The sequence below is a fragment of the Oncorhynchus tshawytscha genome, linkage group LG20 (assembly GCF_018296145.1).
Source record: "Oncorhynchus tshawytscha isolate Ot180627B linkage group LG20, Otsh_v2.0, whole genome shotgun sequence".
Taxonomy (NCBI): domain Eukaryota; kingdom Metazoa; phylum Chordata; class Actinopteri; order Salmoniformes; family Salmonidae; genus Oncorhynchus; species Oncorhynchus tshawytscha.
This window is the reverse complement of record NC_056448.1, coordinates 20261386-20285497: the sequence shown is the minus strand read 5'-3', so window position 1 is coordinate 20285497 and position 24112 is coordinate 20261386. Positions and strand designations below refer to the sequence as shown.

General features: G+C 43.6%; 1 protein-coding gene across 1 annotated transcript in view; it reads right to left on the bottom strand.

Annotated features, from left to right (window-relative positions):
* LOC112219326 (astrotactin-2-like) overlaps window positions 1–24112 on the bottom strand; it is a 407720-nt gene that overhangs the window by 263888 nt on the left and 119720 nt on the right. Inside the window, exon 4 of the mRNA XM_024380472.2 lies at window positions 9974–10123. Within this exon, the coding sequence (XP_024236240.2) occupies window positions 9974–10123 (150 nt within the window). The remainder of the gene's footprint in view (window positions 1–9973; window positions 10124–24112) is intronic.

The window sequence follows — 24112 nt, the reverse complement described above, 5'->3', positions numbered from 1 at the left end:
TCCTAGTCTACAAGGGTACATCTCCTAGTCTACAAGGGTACTTATCCTAGTCTCCATGGGTACTTATCCTAGTCTCCATGGGTACTTCTCCTAGTCTCCAATGGTACTTCTCCTAGTCTACAAGGGTACTTCTCCTAGTCTACAAGGGTACTTCTCCTAGTCTCCATGGGTACTTGTCCTAGTCTCCATGGGTACTTCCTCTAGTCTCCATGGGTACTTCTCCTAGTCTCCAAGGGTACTTATCCTTGTCTCCATGGGTACTTCTCCTAGTCTCCATGGGTACCTCTCCTAGTCTCCATGGGTACTTCTCCTAGTCTCCAAGGGTACTTCTCCGTGTCTCCATGGGTACTTCTCCTAGTCTCCATGGGTACTTGTCCTAGTCTCCAAGGATACTTCTCCTAGTCTCCATGGGTACTTCTCCTAGTCTCCATGGGTAGTTGTCCTAGTCTCCAAGGGTACTTCTCCGTGTCTCCATGGGTACTTCTCCTAGTCTCCATGGGTACTTGTCCTAGTCTCCAAGGATACTTCTCCTTGTCTCCATGGGTACTTCTCCTAGTCTCCATGGGTACTTGTCCTAGTCTCCAAGGGTACTTCTCCGTGTCTCCATGGGTACTTCTCCTAGTCTCCATGGGTACTTGTCCTAGTCTCCAAGGATACTTCTCCTTGTCTCCATGGGTACTTCTCCTAGTCTCCATGGGTACTTCTCCTTGTCTCCATGGGTACTTCTCCTAGTCTACAAGGGTACTTCTCCTAGTCTCCATGGGTACTTCTCCTAGTCTCCATGGGTACTTCTCCTAGTCTCCATGGGTAATTCTCCTAGTCTCCAAGTGTACTTCTCCTAGTCTCCAAGGGTACTTCTACTAGTCTACATGGGTACCTTTTCTAGTCTCCATGGGTACTTCTCCTAGTCTCCATGGGTACTTCTCCTAGTCTCCATGGGTACTTGTCCTAGTCTCCATGGGTACCTTTCCTAGTCTCCATGGGTACTTCTCCTAGTCTCCAAGGGTACTTATCCTTGTCTCCATGGGTACTTCTCCTAGTCTCCATGGGTACTTCTCCTAGTCTCCATGGGTACTTCTCCTAGTCTCCATGGGTACTTCTCCTAGTCTCCAAGGGTACTTCTCCTAGTCTCCAAGGGTACTTCTCCTAGTCTCCATGGGTACTTCTCCTAGTCTACAATGGTACTTCTCCTAGTCTACAAGGGTACTTCTCCTAGTCTCCATGGGTACTTCTCCTAGTCTCCATGGGTACTTCTCCTAGTCTCCATGGGTACTTGTCCTAGTCTCCAAGGGTACTTCTCCTAGTCTCCAAGGGTACTTCTCCTAGTCTCCATGGGTACTTCTCCTAGTCTCCATGGGTACTTCTCCTAGTCTACAAGGGTACTTCTCCTAGTCTCCAAGGGTACTTCTCCTAGTCTACATGGGTACCTATCCTAGTCTCCATGGGTACTTGTCCTAGTCTACAAGGGTACTTCTCCTAGTCTCCAAGGGTACTTATCCTAGTCTCCATGGGTACTTCTCCTAGTCTACAAGGGTACTTCTCCTAGTCTACACGGGTACTTCTCCTAGTCTCCATGGGTACTTCTCCTAGTCTCCATGGGTACTTGTCCTAGTCTCCAAGGGTACTTCTCCATGGGTGTCTCCATGGGTACTTTCTCTACAAGGGTAGTCTCCATGGGTACTTGTCCTAGTCTCCAAGGATACTTCTCCTTGTCTCCATGGGTACTTCTCCTAGTCTCCATGGGTACTTCTCCTAGTCTCCATGGGTACTTGTCCTAGTCTCCAAGGGTACTTCTCCGTGTCTCCATGGGTACTTCTCCTAGTCTCCATGGGTACTTGTCCTAGTCTCCAAGGATACTTCTCCTTGTCTCCATGGGTACTTCTCCTAGTCTCCATGGTTACTTCTCCTAGTCTCCATGGGTACTTCTCCTTGTCTCCATGGGTACTTCTCCTAGTCTCCAAGGGTACTTCTCCTAGTCTCCATGGGTACTTCTCCTAGTCTCCATGGGTACTTCTCCTAGTCTCCATGGGTAATTCTCCTAGTCTCCAAGGGTACTTCTCCTAGTCTCCAAGGGTACTTCTCCTAGTCTACAATGGTACTTCTCCTAGTCTACAAGGGTACTTCTCCTAGTCTCCATGGGTACTTCTCCTAGTCTCCATGGGTACTTCTCCTAGTCTCCATGGGTACTTGTCCTAGTCTCCAAGGGTACTTCTCCTAGTCTCCAAGGGTACTTCTCCTAGTCTCCATGGGTACTTCTCCTAGTCTCCTTGGGTACTTCTCCTAGTCTACAAGGGTACTTCTCCTAGTCTCCAAGGGTGCTTCTCCTAGTCTACATGGGTACCTATCCTAGTCTCCATGGGTACTTGTCCTAGTCTCCAAGGGTGCTTCTCCTAGTCTACAAGGGTACTTCTCCTAGTCTACAAGGGTACTTCTCCTAGTCTCCATGGGTACTTCTCCTAGTCTCCATGGGTACTTGTCCTAGTCTCCAAAGGTACTTCTCCGTGTCTCCATGGGTACTTCTCCTAGTCTACATGGGTACTTCTCCTAGTCTACATGGGTACTTCTCCTAGACTACATGGGTACTTCTCCTAGTCTACATGGGTACTTCTCCTAGTCTACATGGGTACTTATCCTAGTCTACATGGGTACCTCTCCTAGTCTCCAAGGGTACTTCTCCTAGTCTCCAAGGGTACTTATCCTAGTCTACATGGGTATTTCCCCTAGTCTACATGTGTACTTCTAGTCTACATGGGTACTTCTAGTCTACATGGGTACTTCTAGTCTACATGGGTACTTCTAGTCTACATGGGTACTTTTAGTCTACATGTGTACTTCTAGTCTACATGGGTAATTCTAGTCTACATGGATACTTCCAGAGTAAAGTTGGCAGATAAACAGTTCCTATGCTTTCTAGTCTGGTAGGATTGATCTGAAGAAGATTGTATTGTTGATTCCTAAGAAGTGTTATGCTTGATCTTAACATGTCATTGTGATAACAGTGACCCAAGTGATTTAGATGTGATAACTCATTCTCAAATCCTGTTGAATTGAAAATGGCATGACGTTGATTGCGATGTTCAATAACAGTTCATATAGGCCTACAAAAAGCAGTGAATATAATGTATCTAATCAATGCAGTATTCTATCAATGGTTATAAAAATATATTAATTCAATAGAGAATTGCAACAAAATAACAATAGGCCAAACTCTATCTCCATATATGGTTTACAAGTATTTAGTCAGAGAATGTAGCATGATTTGAGTGAATAGAATATCATTATGGCCATGTCCAATACAACTCCTCCACTGCTCCGCGGGCAGAATGGCACTAACTTCCACCGTCAACCAACAAGTTAGCTACTGGCTGCAGTGTGATCCTGTGTGATAACGTTTTTTTTTTTTTAAATGAAATCCACGGAATACCCAACAAAATTGGTCTATATAATTTTTAATTTACAAAGCTAACAGACTGAATTTCAATATCTAGCCTCCCCGAAGACAATCTGTTCCTGTTTTCATGGTGTATTTTCAGTCTTTCCCTTTAAATCGCCAGGGAAACAGCCCCTCTCAATGTCGATTGACAAGGTTAGAGGAATAGAAAGCCACGGATCTGGTGATGAAAATGACGAGGTTATCAAGTTGATTTTGATTGGTCCAAACCGCAGAAACACCTCCAAATGTTACCACCTCCCAACACTGAAAAATAGAAGAGTTTTACAACCAAGAGCTGGGCAGTTTAAACTACAGTAGCAATGGACACAACAAACTAATGTTCCTATTTAATCAACACTGTTAAGTACATGCTAGCAGATACCCATAGACTTCCAGTAATTGTGCTAACGCTAATCAGCATTGGCTCGGGAAACTACCTCTATCTTCCTTCATACTGGACACATAGACATAAAAATAGTATTCACAAGTTTATCTGACTCTGGGGAGGAATATAAAGGTTCTCATTGACAAAATTACAAAGTATCCCTTTAAGGTTATAATATTGTAGAGAACAATCTAATGATTAGTTAAATGTGGTTCATAGTAACATAGGGCAAAGAAAACTATGTTTAGACATTAATTTAGTAGGGCCCTCTTGAATTTGCCCCGTATTTCCCTACATTTTAGAGTGAACACCCTACATTATAGCTAAATGAATGTGTGTGGGCAACAGCAATGTATTATATTCCACAATGCTTCATTCTAACTGGCTGTTGGGTGCAGTCTGGTCTTGGCAGGCATTATCGTGGGCTGATTAGGTGGAATGAAGTCCAAGCGCGGCGAGAGAGTAACGGGAGCGTCAGTTGCCCACGCTGTAGGGCCCCAGGCAGCCAAGTGCATATCAGGAAGCAACAACACTGCAGTGGCTCCACTGATCCCTGATCCACCCTAGAGGCCCCAGGCGGGTGCCCCTCTCTCCTCATTCACACTGCACTGATCTCAGAGAATCTACTTTCGGTCCAAGGTATATCCATGTGTATGTGTGAATCAAGTCTTTGTTTCTGTCCCTTGTTTCTCTGTATTTGTCTCCGTATCTATAGTTGTCGGTCTCTGCCCTCTATCAGACCCTTTCTGTTTCTGTCTGCCTGTGGCTCACCTCCATCTCGTTTTGAAACTGGCAAACAGGTGGCAGCACAGTACAGTATAACAATCAAACAGATTCAATAATCTCTGAGTTTTCGGGAACCTGAAGGCTTTCAAAACAAGACTTTTCTAAAAATTGATGTGCCACAAAGATATTGCTGAGGGCATCACAATAAAAGCACACAGACACATTTTACAGCCTGAATCCATGTCCGCATTATTGCTGTGACATAGGCCAGGGTAAAACATTGGAACAGGTGGAGGTTTAATGGTCAGTCTGGTTGCAGCACTCCCACCTACGTGGTCTTCTTCCCTACCCCCATCTCACCTGGACGTTTCTTCCATTTTGATTAATGGATCGTTTAGGCTAACGACCATATAAATGGCACACGCAGCACTCCGGGTGTAATCGGTAAATGGTGGGAACAGGGAGAGAGCACTTTGGTAAATGCGATCCCAAAAGGTATGACTGATGACTGGCCGCCATGGGGGCGCAAATCCAGAGCCCTTAGCACGATGGCACCTTGGGCTATTAACACCTGCCACATGGGGTTTCATTCCTCCATCTTGGGTCATTATTGCATCTCCCCTATGGCCCACATACAGCCTGTGCAACTCACAGTGAGGCTGGGGAAACCTTGGATTCTTAGGGGCCGTCTAAAATGGATGTTTCACTCCTAACACCAGTAAGTGTCAAATGAATCCTATTCCTGTTAGCTCATCAACACTTCCATTGAAGATCCAGCGAGACAGAGGATATGGTACAGGAATAACTGCTGTAGGGGCTATGCAGTCAGGCAGACATACAGTACAAGAGACATGACATATGATGAGTAGAAATCCTGTTAGTCTGGTCTGGAGAACAAGTCAGTGTCAGAGTGTGGTAATTACATTGATGGCTAGGAACACATTCCTCGACTTCCAGTGAAGTATGAGTCCATTGATTTAATAGTCTGGACAGGAGTATGCACACACACATGCACATACACACACTGTTGTGTCTGGCAGTAGATCAGCGGGCTGGCCCGTCATAGAGAACCTACGGCTTCGGGCCCAGAGCTGTAATCACTGTGTATTGTCTAGAGGGAAGATTGAAGGGTGCTGAAAGTGCAGCCAAGCACAGAATGGATTCACCAGCCATCAACACTCCCCGAATCAAACACACTCTAGCATTTATTTATTTATCTCTCTCTCACTCTCTCAAGTAACAGGCTTTGCAAATTCAGCCAACTGCACTCTGTCTCCTTACACTCTCTATAACGGGTGAAGAGACACAAACACAGAATACTTTTATGTGTAAGTTCCAAGCATCAATTAATATCAGATAAGAGGGATAATAACCACAAGGTCAGGTTATCATAGTGGGCCAAAGATGAGTTCTAACACATCAAACACTTGCACAGCTTATAAGAAACACATCAAACAGTATTAGCTTCAGAGAGGGAAACATGGTGCACAAAGGTGTATGCAAATCGGAAAAGATTGCAGAAACTCAATGAGACTAAACGCAACTGCGAAGAGACTTCAAAGAGTGTCTCTAAATTGTGGCTTGGGCAGAATGTTAATTAGCCCAGTCTTGGAGCACTCAAACACTGCACGGTGAAAGAAAGACAAGAAACAATGAAATAGAATCAGAAAATATGAACTTGGAAGAGAGAGATTTGTGTCTCTGTGTGTTGATGTCCATATGCGTGCGTGCATGTGTGTATGTTTGACAAGTAGATCATATTTTAAATTGTAAACCTATATTTCCCATGCCAATGAAGCCCCTTTGAATATAATTGAATTAATAAAATAGAAAAGGAGAGAGAGAAGTGGAGAAAGCGCTTCTTAACTTCAGCACCAAGGTCAGCTCTCCTTTGACGGTGGCGTCTTATTAGTCTTTCACTAAACCAAACAACACTTCAACTGGCCCTTTGCTCTGGAGAAACTTTACCAATACAACTACACTGAACAAAAATATAAACACAACATGTAAAGTGTTGGTCCCATGTTTCATGAGCTGAAAAGAAAAATCAGACATTTTCTATATGCCAAAAATGCTTATTTCTCTTAAATGTTGTGCATAAATGTGTTCAGCATTTCTGCTTTGCCAAGATAATCCACCTGACAGGTGTGGCATATCAAGAAGCTGATTAAACAGCATCATTACATAGGTGCACCTTGTGCTGGGGGCAATAAAAGGACACTTTAAAATGTGCAGTTTTGTCACACAACACAATACCACAGATGTCTCAAGTTGAGGGAGCATGCAATTGGCATTCTGTGTGAAGGAATGTCCACCAGATCTGTTGCCAGAGAACTGAATGTTAATTTCTCTACCATATCCAACGTCGTTTTACAGAATTTGGCAGCACGTCTAACCGGCCTCACAACCGCAGACCATGTGTAACCACGCCTGCCCATGAACTCCACATCCTGCTTCTTCGCCGGTGGGATTGTCTGAGTGGGGGTGGGGTGTGGGTGCTGAGGAGTATTTCTGTCTGTAATAAAGCCCTTTTGTGGGGAAAAATTCACACTGATTGGCTGGGCCTAGCTCCCCAGTGGGTGGGCCTGCCTGTCAAGTGAGTGGGCCTATACCCTCCCAGGCCAACCCATGGCTGCACCCCTGCCCAGTTATGTAAAATCGATAGATTAGAGCCTCATTTATTTATTTAAATTTACTGATTTCCTTATATAAACTATAACTCTGTCAAATCTGTGAATTGTTGCGTTTATATTTTTATTCAGTATAGTTCTCACTCACACTGGACTCAGTCCTTGGTGCTGAAGTGGGGTCTCTCTCTCTCGCCCTCGTTCCATCTCTCTCTCTCCCCTCTATCCCTTCATTGGTATTTGCATTCCAGGCATAGTGATGACGACCTTACTGGGCTAATTCTGAATATTCGAGGGGCATCAAGATACAGACAGGTACCTCACTCTTACTCTGTATTCTTTCTCAAACACAAGCTTTTACACGTAAACAAGAACAGCAACAATACTATGTGAAGGAAAGGATCCCACAACTAGAACTGTTTCTCTTCAGTTCTCCCAACAATCTAAATGTAAGGAATGTATTTACTGTCACACGTTAGGAAGACTCTTAATAAAGTGCACAGATGGTGTCCTGTCCCCCTTGCCTGTATGGTGTCACTGAGACACCCCCACGCAGCATGGACTCGGTGCCACTGTGCCAAAGGGCCTGTCTTCGCCATGGCCCCTCATTACAATGCAAAAGTCATCAGCAGCAACAATGACGGGGAAAAGGAGAGAAAACCTCACAGCTGCTCTCACGCTTAATCTACTTAAAAACTGGCATCAATGTAAAACATGCAAATGTACAGTGGGGCTCGGGGAGACGGGGAGAGGCGGCAGAAAAGGGAACTAATTCACGGCATAAAACGCTGTCAAGCCAGCCGAAATGAAATAGAAAAGTACTTCCCAGCCTCCCTCTCGCCTCGCACATTCCCAGTTCCCGCCTTCTCCATCGGACCTATAATTTGACTGCAAATTCATTTCCTCACGAGGCCTAATCTCCGGGCCTGGCCGCCGAACTCCCCTTTCCCTCTCTCGGCTAATTGAGTTTCCCTTCCGTAAAAGCACTAGTCCCATTAGCATGTTTGTTATCCTGGACTGGCTTCCTCTTTGTGCTGCAAAACACACTTTCAGCTGTAATTAAAGGTCTTGAAAAAAGTTTATTTCCTCTCTGAGTCACAGAGAGGAAATCTCCTGTGAGTGACTTGCACTGAGACTCTCTAGGATTTGAACATTTGAGAGCTGGATCCAATGAAAGGATTTGATTCCACAGAGCCGACATTTGCTAACAACGCTAAGCTAATTCCTGGGCTATACGCTCAGGGTCTCTTAATGACAAAATTACTTCTAACTTGAGAGTTAAAGCTGTAAAGGAAAAAAAAGTTTTTTTTTCAACACAAAGACAGGCTTCCTCTTAGCTATATTGGTTATAGCAACCCCATAGCCAAATGTTTAGGGCCTGCCTTACAGTATCTCACAACTAGGCTCTGTGTCATACATTACATTAAAGTACACCGCTTAGCATATACACTCAGTAGCCGGTTTATTAGGTACACCCCGTTCACAAAAATGGTTCGCTCTTGCAGACAGTAGGCCATGGCCGTTGTTTGCTATATAAATCAGGCAGACAGGCATCGAGGCATTCAGTTACTGTTCAATTGAACGTTAGAATGGGAAAAACGAGTGACCAAAGCAACTCTGAGCATGGTATGACTGTCGGTGCCAGGTGCACTGGTTCCATTATCTCAGAAACGGCTGGCCTCCTGGGTTTTTCATGCAAAACAGTGTCTAGGATTTACTGAGAATGGTGCAACAAACAAAAAACATACAGTCAGCTGCAGGGAGAATAGCAAGAATCAAGCAAGCTAACAGGTGGCCCACAAACAGGCAAATAACGGTGCAGTACAACATTGGTGTGCAGAACGATATCGCACAGCGCACAACTCGTTGATCCTTGTCACAGATGGGCTACTGCAACAGATGACCACACCAGGTTCAAATCCTATCAGCTAAAAACAAGAAGAATCTACTCCAGTGGGCACGCGATCACCAACACTGGACAATTGAGAAGTGGAAAAACATTGCCTGGTCCAACGAATCCCGGGTTCCTGGTGTCAATGGTACAGGCTGGTGGCGGTGGTGTATTGGTGTGGCGAATGTTTTTCTGGCACACTTTAGGTCCCTTGATACCAATTGAGCAACGTTTCCATGCCCCGTAGAATTCAGGCTGTTCTGGAGGCATAGCAGGGTCCGACCCAGTACTAGATGGTTGTGCCTAATAAACTGGACACGGAGTGTAGAGAAGGTGGTGTCAGGGTGATAGGGTATGTAGTCAAGAGCAAGAAGCTAGCTGTCCAAGGTTAATGTCTCACATTTCCACAATGGCCAGTCAGTCTCTTCCAGTAGGGTGTCATGTCAATGGCATGGATGGGTCTTCTACGGTCATATGTTGAGGATCTTTTGGCTTGTCAGGGTTAATGTCACATGCATGACTTCAGACCTTCTCAGGAACATCAATTCAGATCTTGGCTGTTGCTGTGCACTCAAACCTGTTTTAATCATACATGACGGTAAACTACCCATCCATGATTAAAAGAAGGTTTGACTGCACAGCAACGGCCGAGATCTGAATTTATGTTCCTGAGAAGGTCTGAAGTCATGCATGTGACATTAACCCTGACAAGCCAAAGGATCCTCAACATGTGCTTGAACTGTATATGTAGCCAATTATGCTGCTCTTGCATTTGAACAGAATAGTGACTCATTAACTGTTGTCCCACTGAATACATACTGGATGTCAAACTTTACAGATATATGCTCTCTGTGCATTGATAAAAGGTGTCCATACTGAATAGAACAGTGACTAATGAGCTGTTGTCTTACCTCTGGCGTGGCTTGGGCCTCTCTTGCGTCCTGTGGAGGAGCTGTGTGTGACGTGTTGAAAGTGGGCGATCTCCATGGTCGTGTTAGGACGGAAACTCTCCTTAAACCGCTGCATCAATGCCTCGACCGTCTCCTGCTTGGGGTCAAGGGCTGGAGGGGGACAAAGCAATGAGATTTGAGATGTGTTAAAAGTTTTCAAATTTCAAAAGGGTGGATACAAAGCGTGAGAAACAGATGTTGTAGATGCAAACAGGGAAGATAAAAGCAACAAACACATTTGAATGAGATCAGGTCAATGAAAACACTTTGTTCAGTAGTTTCCTCAACTTTCGTTTGTTTACTGGCTATGACTGAGGGCTTTAACGTGCAAAAGATTTGGAATTCAATGGTATACATCTGGGCAGTTACAATGTAAATTGCAAAACCTAGTCACAGCAGATCAATTGGGCCTTATTCAATGGGCTTCCCTCGCCGCTCTGTCGTACACTTCAGTCATCCTAGTTCAACCTCTGAAAAAATAACCGTCTTTGAATGTTGGCAAGTTTGGCAGGAAGAAGCAGTTGTGTAATTCACGGCTGAAAAAGAAAATACCTCAGAAGCTTTGCCCTTTTTCAAAGTGTGTATCACCGCTGAATCAGGCTGCTGTAAGAGGCAAAGCACAAAGGACTACAGATGAGAAAAGTTGGACAAGCATCTTTCCAGTTAATCTTTCAAAATAAAGCACTCCAGTTTACAATGGGTAATGGCATGGTTTGCATAGCCCCCCTTTGAAAATCAATATGAGATGGAGCAAGTGTGGATTGCAGTGTGGTCCAGGCACATTTCTACTTTTCTTCTACTAGGCAGAAAATCCCCAAACCCCGGGGGACTTGTATGACCCATCTAAACATGTTCTGCCCCATTTGTGCCACAGAGACAAAAAATGAGAGAGAATACTATTTCCGTTGTTTCCTCGGCACCAAAAAAATCATGAAACGATCACTAAAAAAACACAGAAGGAAGCGACTATTTATCTAGCGCCTCAATTACCAAGCGGTGTGCTGTTCCCTGATGGTTCACAATGCATCAAGAGTTCAATTAAAGTGAGATATGTAGACCTGAGAGTCTCTCGGAGGAACGATGATACGTCTGGACAAGGGCTATTTACTCCAGTGCAGTGTGTGCAGGAGCGGAGCAGCCCAAAGTAAGCGACAGTGAGGGAGATCGGAGATGGATGTGGCCCGGCTCACAGCGGTATAGCCCACTCCACAGACAGGGTCATTTCTCAACCTCCCCCACTCTGTCAGTCTGTCTCTCAGGTGTGCTCACATCATGAATTATTATCATACATCACTTTGCCGGGGACGCTCAGGGAATGCCAATGAGACTATAAAATGGAGTGCTAAAATAAAAAGTTGTAGAATAAAAGTTATGATGAAGTTGGATATTATGTTTCTTTACTTGTAGTACAATGGAAACACTGTTACATTCATGTGTATGGTTCAGTTAGTTTGTATAAGCTGACATTGTAATTTGCTTCCTCAATAAGACAAGACTATGAACTGTCTTATTGGTTTCGAAGTGTCTTATTGGTTTGAAAGTATTTTTTAAAAAGTCATATGGACTTGTATTATATCATTTGAACCAGGATACCATCCTTTAAAAGTACTTTTAAAACACATTTTACAGTTTCATTGCATGAAAATGATTTAATATGTGCGTTATAATATTAATTAAAAACAAATCGTATCTTGCTTTGCTCTATGTTTTCCAGTTAGATGTGCTAAAACATCATCAGAATGTGATCATGACTTTAATACAATACATTTTCTCATAACACTAAAACTGCCTGGCCTTTCAGCCCATAAGTAGCCACTAGAGAATGTTGCCGGGCGCCTCCTTCAGCATACACATCAGATGCATATCAACCCACAAGGTGTGCAAACATAAGCACCAAGGCTTGATAAATATTGCATAAACAATGGTAAAGGATGAATTGCATGAATAAATATTTCTGGAGATATATCAATTTCAAAATCTAACAATAGTGTTTTCTTTAGGTAGAAAGGGTGTTTTGTATAATTTTGTATCATTCTACAAAGTCCTCGAGAAAAACATAATCCTATTTTCGTTTCCCTTACAATAAAAAATGACAGTGTAATCCATTTGATCAACTTTATTTGTATGAGTAATAGTGTTAGTAATTAAAACAGTTACAGTTTCTGACAAAGCAGAAACGAAAAGTGTAAAAATAATATAACCAGTCAGGTGAAATGATTTGCCGTATTCCTAAACAAAAGCGCCAGCGCATCAACAATTGTAACGGATCAATTGCATGAAGAAATAATTGTAGAAATATATCCATGGCAAGAAATAAAAACAGTAATTTGTTGATTGTATCGGTCCCTGTATTGTGCCCTTATGCATGAATTAATCACGTCTTCTCTTTATGCTTTGGGTCCACAGTCAGCACACAGCTTCGGGGCTTTGCGTGAGCAAGCCACACAAACAAATCAGTTCCACTGTACAGTTTTCTTTGGCCTTGTACGGTGTGCACCTGCCGACTTGACATTGTGTCGTCTTTTTCCTGAGTTGAAGCTGTGGTGCGTGGGGACGAGGGAGAGTAGGAGGCGCTTCCCTGGATACCTAAATGACTCCAAATCCATACTCGTTCTGCCGTACGCCCCACGGACATACAAGAGTGCAATAAATGCTTTGAGTAGACATAGACATGTCCCACGTACTGTTTCTTTTTCTGTGTGGATGAGCGACAGTACAATCTCTGATGTGCTACAACATCTGCATGTCACATAAACAAAGAGAACTGTAGAGTATGCTGGCAAGTAGTCTCTTTGCGTTAGCTGTAGAACCTGCTCTCTCATTAGACTATTGTCCTAAATACAATCATCCTCCTTACCCTCATCATTCATATCATTGAAATTCAATCCCCCCCTTCACCCACCTCCTCATCATTCAATTCATTCAAATTAAATTGTGAAGTCTCATGCACAATTATCTGTTTCTATCTGGTTCCTTTCGCCCATTCACCCATTGACGACATTCATTCAGTGAGGAGAGAGATGAATTAGCGCCTGGGTACCAATGCACTTTGGCTCATATAAAATCAAATATTATTTGTCAAGCGCCAAATACAACAGGTGTAGACCTTACAGTGAAACACTTACTTACAAGCCCAAATTCTTCGGGGTCGGTGTCCCGTCCACGGGACGGTTGAGCTAACATAGGGTAATGCGATTAGCATGACAATTTCCCAGGACATAGACATATCTGGTATTGGCAGAAAGCTTAAATTCTTGTTAATCTAACTGCACTGTCCAATTCACAGTAGCTATTACAATTAAAGAATACCATGCTATAATTTGAGAAGAGTACACCGTTTTAAACATGAAGAGTTATTAATTAGGCACATTTGGGCAGTCTTGATACACCATTTTGAACAGAAATACAATGTTTCATTGGATCAGTCTAAAGCTTTGCACATACACTGCTGCCATCCAGTGGCCAAAATCAAAATTGCAACTGGGCTGGAATAATACATTATGGCCTTTCTCTTGCATTTCAAAGAAGATGATACAAAAAAATATACAAAATAAAGTTTTTTTTTCTTTATATTATCTTTCACCAGATCTATTGTGTTAAATTATCCTACATTGCATTCACATTTCCACAGCCTTCAAAGTGTTTGGGTATGTCATTTTAGGCAAAAATTGAAAAAAGGGGCGGATCCCTATTAACCAACAAGGCAGTTTTAAGAAAATCCCTAAAAAAGTAAGATATAAGAATAACAAATAATTAAAGAGCAGCAGGAAATAACAATAGCGGGGATATATACAGGGGGTCAATGTGTCAATGTGTGGGGGACACCGGTGTACATGTAGGTAAGTGGTTATGCATAGATAATAACAGAGAGTAGCAGCAGCGTGGGGGGCAATGCAAATAGTCTGGGTAGCCATTTGATTAGGTGTTCAGGAGTCTTATGGCTTGGGGGTAGAAGCTGTTTAGAAGACTCTTGGACCTAGACTTGGTGCTCCGGTACCACTTGCCGTGCGGTAGCAGAGAGACCAGTCTATGATAAGGGTGGCTGGAGTATTTTCATTTTTGGCTTTTCCTCTGACACCACCTGGTATAAAGGTCCTGGATGGCAGGAAGCTTGGCCGCAGTAATGTTCTGGGCCGTACGCACTACCCTCTGTAGTGCCTTGCAGTCGGAGGCAGAGCAGTTACCATACCAGGCAGTGATGTAACCCGTCAGGATGCTCTTGATGGTACAGCTGTAAAACCTTTTGAGGATCTGAGGACCCATGCCAAATCTTTTCAGTCTCCTGAGGGAGAATAGACTTTTGTTGTGGCCTCTTCATGACTATCTTGGTGTGCTTGGACCATGTTAGTTTGTTGGTGATGTGGACGCCAAGGAACTTGAAGCTCTCAACCTGTTCCACTACAGCCCCGTCGATGAGAATGGAGGCATGCTCGGTCCTCCTTTTCTTGTAGTCCACAATCATCTCCTTTGTCTTGATCACATTGAGGGAGAGGTTGTTGTCCTTGCGCCACACAGTCATGTCTCTGACCTTCTCCACATAGGCTGTCTCATCGTTGTCGGTAATTGTGTCAGCAAACTTCATGATGGTGTTGGAATCGTGCCTGGCCGTGCAGTCATGAGTGAACAGGGAGTACAGGAGGGGACTGAGCACCCACCCCTGAGGGGCCCCCATGTTGAGGATCAGCGGGGCGGATGTGTTGTTACCTACACCAACCACCTGGGAGGCAGCCCATCAGGAAGTCCAGAATCCAGTTGCCGAGGGAGGTGTTTAGTCACAGGGTTCTTAGCTTAGTGATGAGCTTTGAGGGCACTATGGTGTTGAATGCTGAGCTGTAGTCAATGAATAGCATTCTCACATAGGTGTTCCTTTTGGCTACAGACGTGAGTGCTACAGGTTGGTAGTCATTTATGCAGGTTACCTTAGTGTTCTTGGGCACGGGGACTATGGTGGCCTGCTTGAAACATGTTGGTATTACAGACTCAGACAGGGAGTGGTTGAAAATGTAAGTGAAAACACTTGCCAGTTGGTCAACGCATGCTCGGTGCACACGTCCTTGTAATCAGTCTGGCCCAGCGGTCTTGTGTATGTTGACCTGTTTAAAGGTCTTACTCACATTGGCTGCGGAGAGAGTGATCACACAGTCATCAGGAACAGCTGATGCTCTCATGCATGTTTCACTGTTACTTGCCTCGAAGCGAGCATATAAGTTACTTAGCTAATCTGGTATACTCATGTCACTGGGCATCTCTCGTCTGTGCTTCCCTTTGTAGTCTGTAATAGTTTGCAAGCCGGTGTAGTACAATTCAATCTTAGTTCTGTCCTGTATTGACACTTTGCCTGTTTGATGGTTCGTCGGATGGCATAGCGGTATTTCTTATAAGCTTCCGGTTTAGAGTCCCGCTCCTTGAATGCGGCAGCTCTACCCTTTAGCTCAGCGCGAATGTTGCCTGTAATCCATGGCTTCTGGTTGGGGTATGTATGTACAGTCACCGTGAGTCGATGTAGTTATTGATAAAGCCAGTGACTGATGTGGTGTACTCCTCAATGCCATCGGAAGAATCCCTGAACATATTCCAGTCTGCTAGCAAAACAGTCCTGTAGTTTAGATGTGTGTAATATACTTTTTTGATGGTTTTACTGATTATAATGAGCTAATCCTAAGCTATTTGCCAGCTATGTTTGGCGCCACGTTTGTTGACATTATACAATGCATTCTGGGTGTCACGTAAACGTCTGTCTGACCAAATGGTTCACTCATCTTTCGGGTAAACTTCCGGAAGTGAATGAAGGGAAGTGAATGCTTGCAGACGACACCCACTTCAACATACATACTTCAAACAGACCAAAATCATCTTGTCTCCTGTTATTATCTTTGGTTGACGCGAAAAACAAACATGGCGGTGCGCGCAAACTACCCATCATAGGATTACTTGTGATTTCTAGAAAGTGTTTTACTCAATTATGTCAATGTTGAACAATGTTGAGCTTACCCGTGATGTGATGAATTATAAATAGTAATTGCTATTAGGTCATTAATATTGTGGTTTCTGTCAGCCGAGAGTTAACTAAATCTGACCGCTTGTGTTATGCCAATATTTTCTCAGTTAGCGGTAGGTCTAATGTAGTTTATATTTTCCGGTTTGGATGATTGTATATGCTGTTGCTAGTTCTGTGAATGTCTGAACATTGCATCCAAAAAGAAACTTGTCAAATTCAGGACATAACTTTGTAAGGACTGTGTTCACGCAAAATTATTTTGTGAAAAAACAGTGTGGCCAGCTCATATGCTGACTGTTGCGTTAATCAAAACTGGACTTTCGATATAAGTGATCTAATCAAACTAATTTGAGCGTATGCTGCAGGGACCACTGTAGAATGATCACACCTGTTTGTTGGTACGTGAGAAAAGGTTCAACAGTGGCCAAACACACAACACAGTAGAGTATGCCCTCTGCCCTTTAAAGAAGGGGTGAAAAACACACTACCCTATGCACCATGTCCTTTACTCATGCCCACTTCATGCCCACTTCTTCGAAGTGATGTAGCCATAAAGCCAACAGCTCACTCCTTCACGTCCACTTAAACACATAATGTACGAATTTGGCATGTTAATTAAAACCCCAGCGGGGGGTTCCGTGAGCCTGGGAAGGCTCCATGAGATGGCTCATCTAATGATAGTGAGACGCTGTATACAAAGAGCTAGCCAGCTAGCAAGCATGCTACGCTACGGCAGTAAATGTACTGAGAATTCCCCATTGGGTATTTGATGGTGCGCTAGGCTAATCCACGGGCCTCAGCTCAGCAAACAAAAACACAGGGTGGGCCGGGAGGGCAGCAACCACTTAAGCCCTGACTGAGGAGCGGCTCCCTGCCTGGCTGCATGATAGGAGGTTAACTAGGGCCATGCATATTGCATGGGCCCTGGGCGCTCTCTTTGTTCTATCAGGGAGGCGGAGATACTATCCCAAACAGGCCCAGAGAGGCCCTGTGACGCACTCCATCAAACACACATCGCTTGTCTCTTTAGTGTGTTTGACAAATACTGACCTCTCTCACACACACACACACACACACACACACACACACACACACACACACACACACACACACACACACACACACACACACACACACACACACACACACCCTCTGAATGGCTATTGATTATTGTCTTCTAAATGCAATCTTGTCTGTCTCTGTAGAAAGATATCATCCGAAGAGGGAAAGATGCATGGTGTCCATTTATAATGATGTTGCTTTTTTTTATCTTTGCCATTATATTACAGCTAGGAAACCAAAAGTCAGTACAGGTTTTGAATCAATCCAAAACACAAAGCTAAGAATGGTTTTCAGCAAAAAACAAAAAGATAATAAAAAAAGTTCAACAATCAGGAATACAATTTCCTTTCTCCCTGAAAATGGTTGCTTCAGGAGGAATTGAAGAAGCAGCACGGGATGTTAGTGGCACCTGAAATTGAGGAGAACAGGCTCGTTCTAATGACTGAAGCGGAAATAAGTGCAATGGTAACAAACATTTCAAACACATGGTTCCACCTGCGCCGTTCCGGCCATTATTATGAGCCATCCTCCCCTCAGCAGCCTCCTTTGAGATGCAGGTAAGGGACAGCTTCTTGCATCTAGCAGAATATGGAGGACATAAAAGATTACAGTACCTGATGTAACAGCTAGCAAAAGCACTAGGCTCTCAGAATAAAATCCCTTTTTCCTTGACTTATTTCCTTTACTTATGATACTTTCCTTTCCTTAGGACACTGTTGAAGGTACTTCTGGGACTGAGGGTCTTTCTCTCCACTGAAAGCCCAAGTTTGCTTCTCACTTACAGCTCAATACAAGCCAGCATCTTCCTTATCTCCCCTAGTCCCTTATCTGCAGCGACAGTGGGTTAACAGTGTGTTAGAAGCATTGGACACAACCACTAGCGCAGTGCCCTGTCCCATGAGATCTCAGTGGGTTCACACCTCCCAGCACCAGAACATAACCTTATGGACAGGCACAAACAACAGTGAGTGAGTGAGAATGTGAATGCTAGAGTGTGTTTGATTCAGGGAGTGTTGATGGCTGGTGAATCCATTCTGTGCTTGGCTGCACTTTCAGCTCCCTTCAATCTTCACTCTAGACAATACACAGTGATTACAGCTCTGGGCCCGAAGCCTTAGCTTCTCTACTGCCAGACACAACAATGTGTTTGTTTGGGTGTGTGCAAGTATGAGACTTTATGTGTATGTTTGTTGTCGAACCGGCTCAACCGGCTCAAAGCCCGTAACAAAAAGGAAGACAACATGGAGATATGGAATAACAAAAAAATATTTATTAATTGAAGTAACCAATATACAATTAAACAATGGTGTGTGTAGTCAGTAATCAGTAGTGTAAGTGAGTGGTTGCGTGTATAGATGTGATAATGAGGAGTGTTGAAAGACGCCAAAACAAACAAACTGGTCACAAAAATGCCACATCCAAAATCAAACAGTGTGTCTGCATGGAGAGAGTCTTCTCAATGAATGGGGAAGAGGTGTATTTATCCCGGGACACACCTGTGCCCAGGTGTGTCCCATTTCGCTGACGACCCTCTCGGCTTCGCCCACCGACATCCTAATAAGGAAAACAAGAGCACAGTATGTGGGCATCGGCCTGAAACCAGCCAGGGGAGTCAGAATTCTATTGGGTCTTCGTTGGCATGACACTGGCCCTCAGTGGGCTCTCACATTCAATATCTGCTAAGGAGTGCGGAACATTGAACAGGTGAAGGGGATTTACTTCAAATGGCCGCTCCACACCTCAAACAACCAGCTCTATTTCCTTCCCTTCTCTCTCTCCCTCCCTGCCGTATCTCCCCTCTTCCTCAGCCCTCCCTCTAGATCTCATCAGTGAGAAATCGATTGATACAGAAAGGGAAAAAGAGAGAAGGAGAAAGAGTGAGGAGGAATAAGGAAGGGAGATCAGTGGTCTCTCCTCTCCAGTGGGGACATGGTGGACACTGTCCTTATTCAAAGTTCACCACGACTACATGCACACACTGGGTAGCTAGGTCCGAGTACAGTAACACCGGAGAAGGCCTGCTAACAAGAAATCTGTCTGTCAGGCAATGCATCATTCAGGTCTATGCCAATGACCTCGCTGTAAGATTGTTATGCTAAAACGGAGTCACAATATACCTATTCACAATGAGATGTCGTACAGATGTCCAGACACATTTGCTCAAGAATTCAGGTGCGTTTCGCTGCTAAGAACCCAGGCAAAAGCACTGTGAGTTTGGACTTTGGGGAGAAACAAATCAAATCAAACAAGAGCCATGCAAATTCACAGTGGTGGATGTATCCATGAGGGAGATGTCTTTTTCTTAAGACCCTACAAATCCCTGATGCTTTAGTCTAGAGTCACTCCACAGGGAGGAGAAAGGCTGCGAGCTCGATGATTCGACTCCCTCTCCCTCTTTTTTTCAGCACTTTTTCTCTCCCCATTCATCGTCCATCTTTCTCCATCTCCCCCTCCCTCCCTCCCACCTATCCTTCTCCCCCCCCTCCTCACATTCACTCCCACTTTCCCTGTCTGGCTGAGGGATTGAAAGGGAGGGAGATAAATGGAAGGGAAATGGGAATACACCCCAGCTCCGATTCCCTCTGTGATTTACTCAATTTGCCATTGTTTCAGGATGAGTCTGGAGGGGGTCTGCACCCTGGGATGGCACAGCCATGACAGTGCTGCCTCTGGGAGTGTGACGAGAGAGAATGAAGAGAAGAGGGAAAATGGTGAGAAGAGAGAGATTAATGAAAAGAGAGTGTGGCGGTGGGGGGTAAGCGAATTGGAGAAGTGGGAAAAGGGGTTGAGGGGAACAGGGGACAGGGGAGGGGAAGACAGACAGAGATTAGAGCAAAAGGAAGGGGGAGATAGAGGAGAGAAGAAAGCAACATGAGAGAGAAAGAGAAGATGGAGAATGAACCCGGGGGGAGAGGAAACCATAGAGAGACAGGAGAAGATAGAGGGAAGAAAGGTGAGATCAGGGGGAGAACAGATCAAGAGGGAAAAGGATGGAGAGAAGAGATCGAGAACGTTGAGAGAAAAAAACTAAAAACAAAGTTGTGCATAGAGGGAGGAGAAGAGAGCACAAAAATCATCAAACGACCAGCATGGACATTTATTGGTGTTCTGACGCTTTTAGGGAATGAACCATTGCACATCCCACTGCTATGATGAAAGCTGTGTTTCTAAAAGCCAGCTGGAACTCGATGTAAAATATCAAATCAAATCTCTCAAATGATGAGTATTTTGTATATACTAATTGGACTATTTATAAGCAAACATGGTACCTGCCATGGCTGTCCTACCTCCTGCAGAAAACACCCACCAGGCAAACATAAATTGAAAACAACACTGTGTCCATGTTATTTCCCCATATTTAATCAACATAACCCCACTGTCTTTACATGGCTTTTTGATTGAATTTGTACATAGACAGTTTTTGTCTCAATTCAACAGGGTTTCCATTATGGTTTACGTTTGCTGACGATTCAATCAAATACCAATCAGAATTGGACATTGATCTGACGTCTGCTCAGTAGAAATGTCCCCCTTAAGGGATGATAAGAAGGACCCACTAATCACTCGTCAAGCTTATAGAAAACAAACAAACTAATTCAAACTACCTCACAGTGCATCCAGATGTTTCTATTAGTCCTACCTTGTGTACTGCAGGCCTGTTGGGTTAATGGGTTGATACACACACTCCATGGGCCCACTAGGGTCTGCCCGACAACGTACACAATTCTTTCTGCACCCCACACTTAACTATCTATCCCTGTTGATGGACAGAAAACCCTAGAGGGTATGCTGTATGTGTTTTTTTGCATGTAGGACTACTGTAAAGAAATCTCCCCTTGCCCTCTTGCTAATGCAGAAAAGCATTGGCTGTGCTACAGGCTGTGTAACACAAAGTGGGGAGGAAAAGAGGTACCTATCTTCACTCTTTGAAGAAACTCAAATGAGGAGGAAAATAAAAATGGATAGAATGAAGAGCACCAAATTGGTCCAATTGAAACTTTTCTGGAGCCTTTCGCTCCCTCCAAATAATGTGCAGGCAGAGAGAGAGCGAGAGAGATGGTTGTGATTGTTGCCCCATCTTCCCATCCACCTCCTGTTTCATGCACTTCTCTGTGCAAGTATTCCCCCCTGTAATGATCGGCAGGAGCTTTAGAACAGAATTACTAAGACATCCAGGGAAAGGACTGTTGTTTGAGGAATACCAAGCCACAGACACAAACACACATGCACACGCATACACACACACACACTCTTTCTTCTCCTAAAGACTTTCTCTCCCGTGCTTGTACTTATTTTGAAATTTCTGTCATTTCCTGCTTCTTGAGAGTGTGTAATGTGCCAGCTTCAGAGTCAAACAATTTCCTTTTGACTAGCACCGCCTTCCTTTGTATTTCTAGCCTCTGCTGTTTGCCGAGGAGCAGAAAATAGGCTATCTATAGCCTCTTGCCACGGGCCTGAATGAAATATGAATGTGCTTCTTCTCCTGCCTGTGTGCCAGCTGAGGCGTTGCAGGTCACAGTCTGGTCTCACGCTGCTCTGAGAGAAGCCACGCCACGGCATTACTGCTGCAAATTGGCCAAGAGTGTAGATATACACCCGCGCAGCCAAACATATTTGAATATATTTACATTAATGTATCTAGTGTGATGACAACTGGAGGAGGGGAGGACAACTGGAGACTGCTGGAAATATTTATGGACACATTATGGCTACTTTGTGCATGTGTCATGCATGAGAGGTAACCTGGCAACGAGGATCTATGTGTCAATCTTGGCAAGAGGAACCTGGCCCCAATGTGGAAGGCTTTAAACACTTTACAGCTAAAGAACAGACCAGATCTGTACACAAGCTGTGCAAGTAGACATTTGGTTCCCTAACATCTGTTATCAAGATGGATCTTCAATTTAAAACAATCTCCAGTTAAAAACCACCAGCATTATATCAGTCGATTCAGGGTTTTGAAAATGAAATCGCACTTTAATGACTGCAGTATGTAACATAACATCAATCAAATGTTTTGCCATCCTGTGGTTGGTTTCCTTTTGACTCGTGTTCTCCACCCTTCATGGAAATCCAAAGGTTTCCTATCAGTGCATATGTGTTGAAGATCCATGCAAATAAATAATGATCTTCACTGCAAGTGAGGACTAGTGAAAGGAGATATGAGACCATCGGATGAACCTAGTCTATTTCCATGAAGTCGTGCCTAAAAAACGCTCATGGACTGTCCAACTGATGTGATCTCACAGCCTATGTGACCTTTACATCCCCTGAGACTTCACTTCCCAGCATTAATCAGTGACCTCACTTCCTCTGTGACCTTGGAAACACTAGATTGATCAGGTTTGGCTCTGTGGAGGAAATTGAGGTCCATAAAATGTCTTGAAGTCAGATTCTAGTTCTTAATGATACCTACTTAGTCAATTGTTCGGATAAAAACAGTTCCAAGTTTATGTCCATGTCTAGCTACTGTAGCTCCCTTCTATCTGGCTAGTTTTAGAAGGTAATGAAGCCTAGGGAAAAAAATCACCCCAACCATAACAGACAGCTAAAACAGCTAAGGACGGAGCTGCTCCTGGGTTGACAGCTCACACCCTGTCGTAAATTAAGGGGGGGGGGGTCTAGGGTGTCCCTCTCCAGTATTAACCAAAGAGTTGTCTATGTTAACAGACAGTCTTCCCGCCGAAACTCTAACAGGTTCTAGCGCAAATACTGTAAAAATATTCCTAACATAAGAATGTTCTATGAAGAAGATTTATGATAAAAACATCCTAAAGATTGATTCTATACATCATTTGACATGTTTCTACGAACTGTAATGGAACTTTTTGACTTTTCGTCTGGACTAAGTGCCTGCACTTCTTGAATTTGGATTTGTGAACTAAACGCGCAAAAAAAAAGGAAGTATTTGGACATAAATGATGAACAAAACAAACATTTATTGTGGAACTGGGATTCCTGTGAGTGCATTCCGATGAAGATCATCAAAGGTAAGTGAAATGCTATTTGCTATTTCTGACTTCTGTTGACTCCACAACATGGCGGGTATCTTATTATTGCATGGTGTGCTTTTTCAGTAAAGCTTTTTTGAAATCTGACACAGTGGTTGCATTAAGGAGAAGTATATCTTTAATTCATGTATAACACTTGTATTTTCATCAACATTTAGGATGAGTATTTCTGTAAATTGATGTGGCTCTCTGCAAAATCAACGGATGTTTTGGAAGCAAAAAAACATTACTGAACATAACACGCCAATGTAAACTGAGATTTTTGGATATAAATATGAACTCTATCGAACAAAACATACATGTATTGTGTAACATGAAGTCCTATGAGTGTCATCTGATGAAGATCATCAAAGGTTAGTGATTAATTGTATCTCTATTTCTGCTTTTTGTGACTCCTCTCTTTGGCTGGAAAAATGGCTGTGTTTTTCTGTGACTTGGCGCTGACCTAACATAATCGCATGGTATGCTTTCGACGTAAAGCCTTTTTGAAATCAGACACTGTGGTGGGATTAACAACAAGTTTATCTTTAAAATGGTGTATAATACTTGTATATTTGAGGAATTTTAATTTTGAGATTTCTGTTGTTTGAATTTGGCGCCCTGCACTTTCACTGGCTGTTGTCAAATCGATCCTGTTAATGGTATTTCAGCCGTAAGAAGTTAAAAAGTGTATACACTACAGGTATGAAGTCTCCATCCTTAACATTGTATATGAAATATGAACACTTATTAAAATGTGTTTGTTAAGATAGGAATGTGATTTCAGGAGCCATAGGAGAATCTATCTCCTATAAACTGTGCAAGGTAGATAGTCACGCCCCAAGTAAGATCAGAGAGCGTGTCAGTCTGATGGAGGCGCCCCAGTCGGCCAGAGTGCATAAAAAGATTAGTAGAGAAATTAACAGTAGACCAGAAAAGCGTTGAGCGGTAGCTACACGTTTTAAATGTTTGGAACTTTGAAACTCAACACGAGGAGAAGAAAATAAACTCACCTCCCAGACCAGAGAGGCATGTAAGAGCTGCAGCTCA